The 12,890-nt window shown below is 32.1% G+C and overlaps 1 protein-coding gene across 2 annotated transcripts; it reads right to left on the bottom strand.

Moving 5' to 3' along the window:
- Window positions 1-350: 350 nt before the first annotated feature.
- Window positions 351-12,826, bottom strand: LOC106056543 (scm-like with four MBT domains protein 1). 2 transcript variants are annotated; one of them, XM_056028119.1, is made up of 18 exons: window positions 12,814-12,826; window positions 11,417-12,395; window positions 10,986-11,368; window positions 10,782-10,870; window positions 9,583-9,823; window positions 8,779-8,867; window positions 8,420-8,660; window positions 7,359-7,462; window positions 6,663-6,918; window positions 6,357-6,439; window positions 5,944-6,224; window positions 5,779-5,819; window positions 5,375-5,612; window positions 5,096-5,271; window positions 4,829-4,968; window positions 4,189-4,437; window positions 3,822-4,025; window positions 351-3,399 (listed from the first exon to the last, which is right to left on the bottom strand). In XM_056028119.1, exons 2-18 carry the CDS (start codon window positions 12,355-12,357, stop codon window positions 3,259-3,261), a joined length of 3,897 nt encoding a protein of 1,298 aa, XP_055884094.1. In that variant the 5' UTR covers window positions 12,358-12,395; window positions 12,814-12,826; the 3' UTR covers window positions 351-3,258. The 2 variants fall into 2 exon arrangements, with proteins under 2 accessions (XP_055884094.1, XP_013068780.2); XM_013213326.2 differs by having other exon boundaries at window positions 10,986-12,395.
- Between the last annotated feature and the right edge of the window lie 64 nt (window positions 12,827-12,890).

The following is a 12,890-nucleotide window of genomic DNA, read 5'->3' as shown; positions in this document are numbered from 1 at the left end:
ATATGAGCAAGCACAAAATGCAAAGCCTTCAGTACACTTGATTAAGTGGTCATATCATGAACTAATACTGAATAAAATGAAGGGGCATCATTTTTGTACCAATAGCAATGTAAGTTATTCAGCCGATTGCACCCCTCTTGCACACACTGAGCAGTTCTACTTGACATCAATGAATTACCCGAGTTTGCTGCTGTCTTGTCTGTTTATCTCCCTCCCAAAGTCTTAAGAAATTTGCTACATGTTTTGCCATTAGATTATCACAATTATTGGAAAGTCTTCAAGCTTATCTATAAAACTATTCCAAATTTTTGTTATGTTGATTAGCATTAACAAAAATAAAAACAGTGAAACTGCTTGTATAATTAATTTTATTGTATGTCAGACATTGTAACATTTTGAGGACAATGCTAAAATACATTCAATTAGAATTTAAATTACATTTTCTTTTGAATAATTCAAAATTCCTTAACAATTCAATAATTTACTGACAATAAAGATATCATTAGAGCATTATACTAATTAATAAAAGCAACATGTCAATTGTGTAATGTAGAAAGTGAAACGAGACAATAAGCTAACAAAAGATTTCTCAAATTTTAAAATCAATTTCATCATGCAACTAAAAACATTTTGCACTGCAATTTACCTTAAAAGATCAGCGGAAGTTGTTAACATTGACAGCGAGAAATGAAAATGTACAAATAAAATGTCAGATACTCTAGAAGATGTAAAGCATTTCACAAGTACTTTTTGTTTAACATAAAAAAAAAAATATCAGTTATGTATTGTTTTTAACACATGCCTCCTTTTTTCTCAATAAAATGAGATAATCAGGAAGTGAATTTATTTAAGTTGCAGAAAATGACAACACAAACATTTTAAAACTATATAGCAAAGTCACTTTTAAGTAATATCATACACTACTTTCATTAATACATGACTTTTTCTTTTTTTTTTGATAAATGCAATATCAACATTAAAACGATAATCACACTTTTCACTGAATGTTTGGTACTCTCCAGAAACCATGTTATGCTTAAATGCTCATTATGAAATACTTTCATGGTTTTAATAGTTGCCGTTTTATTAGCCATCTCCGGAGCAGGTTTATCACAGGTGGTAATCATTCTATTTGTTATAAGCCATCTTTAAATTTAAATCCATAAGTGCATGCAGATCACAGCTTAGTTCCATTGTAGTATATCACTTATTTATTAGTGAATCATCTAGTCACCATTAATTGGTCCCTACTGATAGTAATATCAAACACAATGAATTGTCTCAGTGGTACTATATCACTCTCCAGTGTGATGTTAGTATCAACTATGTACCACAACACAAAAAATGACTAATCAAACGACTAATACATCCCAATTCACAGACACATAACACTGTAAATAAACAAACCTTCCTGGCTAAGAACACCATTAACCACAACAAGAACAAACCATGACTTGAATCTCTCCGTAACACTGATCAAATATGGACACATTTACTTGCCAATAGTGATTCCAATAAGGAGCACAAGTCCAAAATTAGGCTGACAAAGAATTACAAAACCTCTAAGACTTCATCTATTCAAGTAGCTCTAGCAGCACAATGGTGAACTACAGATATTGAGAAAATATTTTAATGTCAAAAACCTATGTACAAACAAAAAGGTCAGATGAGATTCAACACCTACAGACTGCTAACAAAACATAATAATGGGTACAAGTAAAATTGAATTTCATAACTTTTTTTCAATTTGCTTTAACTATTACTTTTTTTTTCATCATTGTGCACAAGTAGTCACAGATGTGGAGATTTCTGTTATAATATCTTTTCCACACAGAAATTCTCAGAGATCCATTTTCCCTAAATTTTGAAATGGAACCCCAGTGCAAGTTAGAAAATGTATATCTAATATTACAAACAGTACATAGAACAATTTGTTAAAATGCTGAACTTTAAGATGTTGAAAACAAAGAAGTGAGAATTATTTGTTCTGTCTTTCATAAGATCAAGATTAGAGCATGCATAGCTTAAAATTGTTAACCTGTCCCTTATATTAAATGGTAGTAATATAGCTTGTTGAGGACCAATCAGTCTAGCTCTAGGTGTCAAAAGGTAAGAACAACTGACAATATATAACATAGTTTCACTCAACTGTACACACTGACACAGGTACATATAAACTTCACGTTTTTTCTTTAATCATTTATAAAAGAAAAATTAGTCTCAATAATTTCATTATGGCAAAAGAAGGACAATTTTCAAACTGACCAATTCTTAGTAAACATTCTAAGATGATGGTTACAGAAAAAAAAGCCCTGCAGGATGGCAGTGGATGATAGCAGGTAAACTTCAACCTCAGGAAACACCATAAAGACTTTCCAGAGTTCATACCTCACAGACAGGAAGCCTTTCTTGCCAGTCCATATATATATATATATATATATATAGATAGATATATATATATATACTTAAATTTTAAGCAGTAAAATCTTGGAAAATCTATTTGTAGTTCTTCAAAGCATATTGAAATACCAAATTTTATTATGTTGAAAGGTGTAAAACAATTTTTAGCTTTTCATTTGATAAGTAGATTTATTCTCATTGACTGTCTACATGACCATTAACACACTACATTACACTAAAAAAACAACAACCTCAGGCCTGACCATATTAATGGAAAGGATAAGGAAGTCTCCAACAACCCTCTACTGGTACATAAGTGGATATACAGGACTCTTACAAGGTCCATTATAAATGAACACAATTTATGATTCTATCACAGTTTAAATGCTATGATTTTTTTTTTTTTTGCTATATGGACAATAGTCAATTCAAATATATATATGTTCTTTTAATACTGAGATGTATGTTATGTGTTACAGAACAGATATCTCAAAACCAATTAATAATGTTTCAAACTCCCCCTCATAGATCACTACATGTTCTATGACAGAACATTATCAACTGTCCCACAAAATCACAATATTCAATAAAATAGGAAATGTTTGAAATATGTATAAATATTACTATATATGTAAACAAACACAAAATTGAAAAAGCAGTAGTAATTCCTTCCAAGTTCATTTCACCAATTTGATACCTTTAACTAAGATATCAATGACAATCAACTTGTTATACAATTTGTAAATCTCCAAGACCAAAGAGAGAGATGAGATTTCATCAATGAACACAGTTGTACAGCACACTGGAAATGTGACAAGTATCAGGCAATAAATACATTCAAACCTTCTCCATTCAATTTTACTTAGCAAAAGTTTCGTAAAAAGATAATTTGATTCTCTCGATGAGGTGACACAGTTTGATTGCAGGGCCAAGCTTAATGCCCATGTACTCCTGCACATTGGGGAGAGTTAGCAGCAACAGGGCTTGACCATCAATCTCCTGAAAGATATACATATATTTATTTAAGTATACAATTAAACAGCAAAGCAAAAGAAAAAAGTATTTTTTTTTAAAATAAAAGTTAATATTTATTTATTTAAAAAGATGGGAGGAAGTCATTAAGTCTTGATCTGCAATGCTGCCACTTGAACTTCAACAAATGGGACCTGGCAGCCAAGAGACAGAACTGCTTGGTTTATCAAGTTTAAATTCTGATTCCATCCTACTCTAATGGGGTAACTGTTAAGGATAATGAGGTGTAGAATCATTAACCTGACCACATGCATGTAATAAGTGGTCAATAAGAAAATAGTATTTCTTCCCATCATATATTTCTCTAATTGTCATTTATTAACATCAATTAAACTTTGCAATCTATTGCTTCTATAAACAGTTATTGCCACATTTGTAATGTAATTTACCTCTGTTCTGAGTCGAGCCACAAGTTCTCTGTCAGCACAGTCAGTTGTCTGAAGGAACTCTCCCACTTCCGAGACAGACCACTCCAAGGGATTCTTCATAAGTTTGAGTGGTTGCTCAGATTTGATATTGATGGGAGCCTCAGCTCTGACAGTTGAGAAGTTGCTTTCATGACAAGACTTGGCAACTCTAGAAGTCTTAATAATCTGTGGACACAAACTTGAGATAAAAGTTTGTTTTAACAGTCTTTCACATACATATCCCACTAAGATAGAGATTACTTGCATTCAGACTACAACTGTATTTTAAGTAACTAAACATTGTATATTAGAAAGCTATTATATTATATAGCTATTATACACACTATACCTCTTTATGGGATTTGATGCTCTGCTGTGATTCTTCAACTATCAAAATTTTTTTGTGAGTTCTTTTCTCAAAACTGTACTTGGGCAGCTTGGCTCCTCTGGTCCTGATCTCACTAGGAGGAGGTATGTGGTGAGTATACCGCCTCTTCAAACCACAATACCCACTCTGTAATGGCTTCACCTCTCTCACTTCTTTAGACCCTGACGTACTGCTGCTATCCACTGTTTTAGAATCACTACAGTTACTTGCCTTCAAAATAGAATCAAATTTGAGATACATTAGTACTTAAAGGCATGTAAATTTGGTAAAAAAATAAATACCATGCACATATATTTGCAAAAAAAATATAAAATAAATAAAAAAAAAAAAAGGTAAAGTTCATCTGCTTTTATGACCTTTTTTATTTTGTTGTATGACCAGCATTATTATTTATGCCTTTATTCTTCCCATTATATGTCTAATACACATTAAAGCTTGATTAGGAGACCCAAAATGCTGAAATAATCTATTAGCATCCCTATTCAAAGTTGAACAGCCTGAATAAATCTTTAGCACTAAGCAACTATAAAAAGAAAACAAAGAAAAATACCTTTACTTATTCAAAATGGACAATGATAGCATTTATTTATATTTAGCTTACCTTGTCATCCTCACCAGCATGACTGTTCAAGAAGCCATTTTTCTTCTTTCGTTTGCCTACTTTCTTTTGTCCATCCTCTACATTGCTAAACCCCACAGGAGGTCGTCCAAGTTTTTTCTTTTTCTTACCATAATAATAGGCTTTTATGTGAACAGAGAAAAAGTATCATTAGAAAAACACAGACAAAGTTGATAAATAAAAACAGTGCAAAATTTTTTAAATACCATTGGACAAAGTGTTAAAAAAATAAAATGCCATATTACTTACTATATTTAGTTTTTGTCAACTGGTCACAATTCTGAGGACATCGTCCATTGACAAAATGAGGGCTGATAAGGTAAGGACAACATTGTAGCTTAATACAAACTTGTTGACAGAAGTCTTCCAACTGATTAGCACTTCGACATATCTCCACAACTGCTCTATAACTTTTACCTTTGTATCTACACAAGGAGAAACAGATTTTACAGTTCAACATACCTGCTACAAAAGATTCCACAAAGAAAATAATAAAAAAAAAAAAAAAAAACATAATTTACATCTTACTTTGCTTTCAACATTTGTTGAGAAAAGTTAGGGTTAGGTCTGCCATCCAGCTGTAGCTCCTTCAACACCTTACATGATTTGTAAGCAGTGTTAATGAGCATACTGAGCACCTCCTTCATGACTAGAGTAACTGGTCCAGGGCCCACACTTCTAGGCAGTCCAGCAATACGGCCTTTGCTTAAATAGGGACCAGAGAAACACCGATGGTTGAAGTATATTTGGGGTCCACCAAATAGCTCTAGAGAAACAAAATATAAGTGAATAAAATGGAGTATTTTTGTATAAATTAATAAATGCTAAATTCCATATACAAAATGTAAAAAGAAAAGTCATGATATATCTATATATATATGATTTTTTTTTAAATAAAAAGGGTAACAATTATGTTAAAAGCTACAGCATACCTCTGTGTACATGACTTTCTGTGCTATGAATTTCAGTCATTCTGTTGAAAACAAAGAATAAAATCTTTAAAAAAAAACAACCAAAAACTTCTTAGCACCTAATATTTTTACATACAGACCAAAAAGGACCTTACTTCAAATTTACAAAACAATTACATTACTTACTCAGGTTGAACTACAGCTATTTGCTTTTTGAAAGGTGTGCTGATGATTCGCCCTGGAGATTTCAGTTGATATCCATTACTGACACACCAGCCAATGGGAAACAAATTGAAGGAGCTAACAGTTTCCACATGACTGTCCATCATTTTCTTGCTGCTGTCAAAGTGTATCCATATCAAGCGGTCCACTATTTTGGTAATTGTGGCTGCATAGAGCTGAGATGGAAGACTAGGCTTCACTGCTTCCAGCTTCATTCCACATTCAAATTCATGCTCTGGTACTTCCTACAAATATTTAGTTGAATGAAATAACAACATTAGAAATGTTATGGTGATCTGTGAAATAAAAAAATCAAATATTTAGATTTATATTCCTCTCATAAATAAAAAAACATTTGAATTTAACAAGAGCCTTACCAAATCAAAAAGACTTTCTGGTGCTGCAGTTGCATTACATCTTAATAGATAGTCTGACCATTTAAATTCAGGTGAACTCCAGCCTATAAATGAATGTATAACTAATATACTTTCCTAACATGACTTTAATGAAGGGACATGTTATGTTAATCTAAACAGATTCTAATCTAATTATTTTTGTATGCATAAATATATTTATACTTTATACATTTGTACAACATTTGCACACAAAAAAAAAAAAAAAACAACAACAAATAAACTTGAGGAAAGGAAATGAAGTATAATAGTCACTTTAAAAAATCTCACCTTTAGGACAGGTTAGCTTAATGCCTTTACTTGCTGCCCAGTTGACAGGGAAAATAGTTTGAGTATTTTTATGGCATGCAAAGCGAGTCTTTTTGTCAGGCTCCATATTTCTGGTTTCATCAATCTCTACAATGAAGTATTTAGCATCAATAACTTCCACTATAGTAGCTGGACAAATGTTGTTTTGATTAACCGGGTCAATGGCTTCAAGCTTCATGCCAGGCTGAAAACTGTGACACACTATCTCAGCTTGATCCTATTGAAGGACAATATTTGCAAGTAAAAAATGAAGATTTACTTTGATATTGAACAGACACTAAGATATTGATGGGATTAACCTGACAAATAATTTGGAACACTGGAAGTTAGCCCAATGGCCTTAAGTAAACGTTTTGAGAGATCAAGATTTGTATCCAGGAATGTTGATCTTGGCCTAATATTGATTAGTTCATCCAGTTCCACTAAGCAACCAGGCTTTAGATGAATGGAAAAAGACAAGAATGCTTGCCACACAACAGCATAATTCTTGGAAAAGCAACTAGTGAAATGGTCAACTAATCCTAAATATTGTCATGTCTAAAAAGGTAAAAAAAAATTTTTTTTGTTTATTAAAAAATGAATACTTTAAAAAAGAAAAGCAGTAGAATATGAGCCCTATACATTAACATTAAGTTGAAATGGATAAAACACACTTACATTGAAGATGTCTGCTGGTAAATTCTGTCTACTATTATCATTTATTACATTACTGGCAGTCTCTTGAAGTTGGTCAACAGTTTTACCAGTGACATTTAGAACAACTGAAGAATATATGATAGTTGTTTTTTTTTATTTCTTTACCAGAATGATAAATTATGAAAATAAAAAGCATAATAACCAAATACAGTGACCCATTTAAAGTTCTAGAGATGAAAAATAAATTTAACTATATTTCTTCTAATTGGCAGTACTATCATTGATTTGACACCACATTTTCAGTCAAATTGATATTACTGTTGATGCTTTAAAAGTCATTTTTTCTCATACTAGATGACTTGTACACAGTCAGTCAGTTTTCTTTTGTTTAATAGTAGCCATTAGGATAATCAGCTCAAGATATCCATTTTATCAATTTCATTGTTTTGTGAAAATATGAATAACTGATAAAAAATACTTTTACTTCAATCTGGTTAATAAAATATTACCTAATCTAGATCCAATGAGACTCTTCCAAAGTTTTTATTTTTAATATTCATAATCCAAAATTAAATTAATTTTTGGTTTTATAAACTTTTTGTATAAAAAGAGCATAAATTCCCATTTAATTCTATACAGGTGTAGATAAAACATTATCTGATAACAAACAAAAAAGTTATTGAAGTTTTATCCTAATGGGGTTGTGAAATACGAATGGGCAAAATGAATAATTCTGTCAGAACGTGGAAACTAATTAAGGAGACAAAGAGTTAACCACCTAACAATCACCAGTGTCTAGTAATCAAGATGATAAATAAAGTAACATTGTGTTTTAAAAGAACTAATGATACAGACACTGAAACTAACTGAATATAATTAAGATCTACAGGTCAGAGCAGTCAGTATTTAATTTTTATTAACAGTGACTATAACATCTAAATGCATTTCTAAAAATAAAATGAAATCAACATTAAGTATTAATACACTGCGTATTGTAAGGAAAAGTTATAATTTATCCACACACACAAATCCTTTATCAATGTTTTTATGTTACTAATGCAGTACGCTTTTAAAGGACATACCCAGAGGTGGCACATATTGATAATTTTGAGACTTGCACCAACCAATAGGATGTAATCGTTCATCCAGGTAAAACATCCAGAAGTCTTGAGCAGCACTCTCTATGCCTTCATACCGCAGATACAATCGACCACCAACATTTTCAATAATTTTAACTAACCACAAATGGTTGGGTTTAATTGAATCTTGTATTTCCAGTTTCATGCCTTCTTTAATCTGATCTACTGGAGTAGCTCCTGTTGACTAATAAACAAAAGACTTTTATACAGTGATATTGTACTCACATAAAAAACAACAACTGGCCTTGCTGTAAAATAAAATTTAAACATTTTCAACAGATAGAATGATATACAAAACACACCTTGTCTAGAAGGTAGGCAGGTGCTGTGGTAGCATCTTTTAAACACTCAGACAGAAATGTCTGCCATTCTGGATACTTTTCTTGGATTACTTATGGAGATAAAAACATATCACAGTGAATAAAACATAAAAAATAATAGAACATATAATAACTATTTTAGTAGATGAAAATCATGTGGCCAATGACTTAGCAGTTAAATGTCTGACTAAAGTAATGAAAGTATGAGGCTCAATTCTTACTTCCATTCCACTGACACTCTTAAAAGTTGTTGAAGATTGTGTACAATTATTTAAGTTGTTGACGCAAACATTTAAAAAAACTTTTTGTCTTTATTTAAAATGCACCCTGCGATTGAAATTTTAATTCTATAATTCATTGATCAATTGATGGTTACTTAAGGCTATTTTTTATTTATTGACCTTTAATATATCTAGAAATCTACTGGCAGAAAAAAAATATTAAGGAATCATACCCCCCCACACACACATACACAAAAGTTCAATTATGTTTATAATAATGTAACCACCATAACACAGTTAATGTTAAAATTATTTATGTAACCAAACAAAACATTGTTTTTTTATACCCTTATATGCAAACTAACCTAGAGATCTTTTCTTCATGGATAGTTAAGCCTGTTAAGCTGGACTGACTGGTTAATTCTCTTTCTATTTACATTAGTAATCATACATCAATTCTACATATAATATTTATATATATATATATATGATTTAAGCAAGAACCTATGCTATTGAACAAAATTTAACAAAATATTAAACAATAAATAAGCAAGAAAACTTTTACCTGGTGGTGGTTGTAAAGTTTTATTATTCATCTCACACCAGCCAATGGGGTGGATGTCGGAAGTCATAGGGTCACTCCAAAAATCAGCAGAGCTGTTATCTTTGTAGCCTTCAAATCGAAGTCTCAGTAATGGTCCACAAGTCATGACAACACTGGCCACCCAGTATGTGTTGGTGTCGTGCCTGTTGGGAGCTTCTAACTTCATGCCTTTTGAAAACCCACTTTGCAAACTAACTTCCACCTAGATAATACATTTAAAAAATATGCATTTTGTAAAAACATTCATAAATAAGAAAATGATCAGGAGTTATACCAAGGAGTAAATAAATACTACCAAGTACAATAGTTTTTCTTTTTTATAAACAAAAGGCTAATCATATTAAGTGATACAAGTCTTCTTTTTTTTAGGAGAGCTTAACAATTTTTTAAGCAATTTTTGTCAGGCGTTTAATTTTGTAATATTGGGAATAAAATTTTCTCTTTAAGTTTAAAATGAATAAGAAGACACCAAAGAACCTTTTTTTTTTCTCCTTACTTCTCATTTAAGAAGTCACATAATGTTTTAAACATACAAATACAATTGAATTTACAAAAAATTAAGTAATATGATATTGTTAACCCTTTCAATACCTTAGCAGCAAAATATGTTCACTACCTATTCAATCCTATAAATTTTTTTTTTCTACAAATTGATATGGCAACATATTAATAGCCAATTAAATGAAAATCTTTCTAAATATGTTACTAATAGGTTCCAAGTGAGCTTACTGTAAATTAAAAAAAAAAAAAAAAAAAAACAGGGGAAGAAAATTTAAAAAATTCAGTTTTGAGATCATCTTTCAATTTTAGCAAAATCTCAAAATTGGGTCATCATGATTAGATGAAGATTATTAATTATATTTTTTTAAGGACTTAAACTATCTACTTATGAGTTGTTTATCTTCATATAATAGGAAAGGTTAATAATGAAAATAAAAGTAGTGATTTAGACTAAATCTAGACATAAGTATGTATCATTCTAAAATTGACTGCAAACTTGAATGATTGTAAGATCTATCACAGCGAACTCTCTTATATTTCTAGCAGAGCTATCTCCCTTTCACAGGGATTTCAGAATTCTAAAATTTAGAGTGGGCTGGAATCGAATAAGCTAAACAGCACAAACATATATAATATTTCTATTATTAGCAATTTCTTACATGTTTAAATGCAGTTGGAGGGACAGCTATTGCACCTGTTTCTTTAAGGTACTCTTCCCACACAAATTCTGAATCATCAAGATCTTCCACTAGTAAGACATAAAAAAAATACAACATTAAAACTGTAAATTTGTGAGCTCAATTAAAGACATAGAATATTTAAATTAAAAAACAACAACAGTATTTCTTCAATCATTAACCTACCTTCAGCTGTATCTCCAAAAATGTCTCCATTTGTGCTTGAAGAAGGCAAATGCTCTTTATTTTTTGAATCAAAACCTTCATGATTTTGGGAATCGTCTTTCTTAATATCAATATCTTTGACAAGCTCAGAATTATCGTTTGGTAATCTGTGTTGTAATTCATTTGTCTCAGTTTTTACTTCTTTCTTTTCTTTGTGGTCTACATTAGAAACTGTAGTAGAAGGTAAGACATTGGTTTCATCCTGTATTGGAGTAAATTTCATACGAGCAAAACCAACCCTTGGTGTATACACATCTAAACTTTCTTTTAAATTTTCAGGATGTGATTTGAAGGAATTTGTTTGGTCTTCTTTAGTTTCTGTGATATGCTGGGCTGCCTTGGAAGGGCTTACAGTAGCAGTGCAAGAAGAGGTATTGTTTAACAAATTTTGATTCTCAGCAATGTTAGTCACTGGTAAAGTATTGTTCTGATTGAAAGCATCTGAAGAAACAACAGTAACTGTATCAGTGGAAGACTGGTTGCTCATTTCCAAAGACTTCATAGGTAAAGCAACACTCATTGAAGGAGATGGGAATGAAAACACAGAGACTGGCTGGGTACTCAGAGAAACTGGGTTGCCAGAGATTTCATTGACTGGCATGTGATTTAAAGAAACTTGCTGGCTTGATAGGGGAGACAATGTCAAATTACTGCACATCTGAAGAGATTGAGGCAACACTCCAGGCCCAGAGACTTCCACAGGCTGCGAAGAAAGTGGTGGTGCTGCACTAATGTTGGTGAAAATCCCCTGTTGACTGCCAATCATAAATGGAAACTGACTAAATGGATTGGATATGTATTGATTTTGGCTGCCTGGGTTGGACATGTTAAACAGCGTGGGGTGTACAAAATTGAGGTTAGGGTTAGCTACTGAGCACACAACCTGGCCCAAGGGGATGGACTGTGACATAACGCTAAGATTCTGTCCAAGATTTATGGAATGAGAAACAGGTATGTTGTGCTGATGGCCCTGCTGATGTGGCTGATTCACTAGGGTCAATGTTTGTTGCTGGGGTACAGTTAGAGGCTGCACAATTTGTGTTGGTATTCCACTTGGTGTGACAGTGAATACTGATCCTAATGGTAATGAATTCAAATGTGTAGTTGCTGAGGAGTTGCCATTGTTGGACGCTACATTTCCTATCTGATTGCCTGTAAAACAAAACCCTTGTGGCAAAGAGGCAATGGTTCCTGATGAACCAGAATTCACAATCTCCATGGACATAGGGTTAAGGTTAACAGGACTCTGTGAAAGTGCCTGTATGCATGAAGGTGTAGCAGCTGGCTGAAGTGAGCTACCACTACTTACAGTAGGTGATGGCGTGAGTGGCATGGCAGATGACTTTTTTTTTCACAACAGCTGATCAAGATCTGAAAAAACAAAAAATGCATTTTAAAAAATTAAGTTTTGACCTTAGGGCACTTAGGGTGTGTCTCGCCTGGCTGAACCAGCGAGAAGCTCTCCTCTCACTAGTTTCATGTCAACATTGTTAGGTGTTACTGTTAGGTCAAAACGCAGCAAAAAAATCCCATTACTTTCTAACTGCTAAATATAGTTATAAATTTATACACCATTGGAAAGTTCTGTTTAAGTATTTTTATGATGTGCTAACAAAAAAAAATTGCTGTTTCAAAGATAAATTTTTTACTTCACCTCCCTACAGTTGTTTGAATAATGCTACTCTAGATTAGTCTAGATCTATATTCTTAGTCAGTAAAGACTAAGTTATACTAAAAGAGTTAATTCAGTACCAACTTAACTTACATTTTACATTAAAATTAAACTTACAACCAAATGATCCTGTGAAAACTCAGTCTCAGTCCAGTGAGTGAGAATGATAATCCAAATCTTCCACTTCACATTTG

This window comes from Biomphalaria glabrata, chromosome 4, assembly GCF_947242115.1.
Source record: "Biomphalaria glabrata chromosome 4, xgBioGlab47.1, whole genome shotgun sequence".
NCBI lineage: Eukaryota > Metazoa > Mollusca > Gastropoda > Planorbidae > Biomphalaria > Biomphalaria glabrata.
Note: the sequence above shows the minus strand (reverse complement) of the source record. Positions and strands in the feature narration are given on the sequence as shown.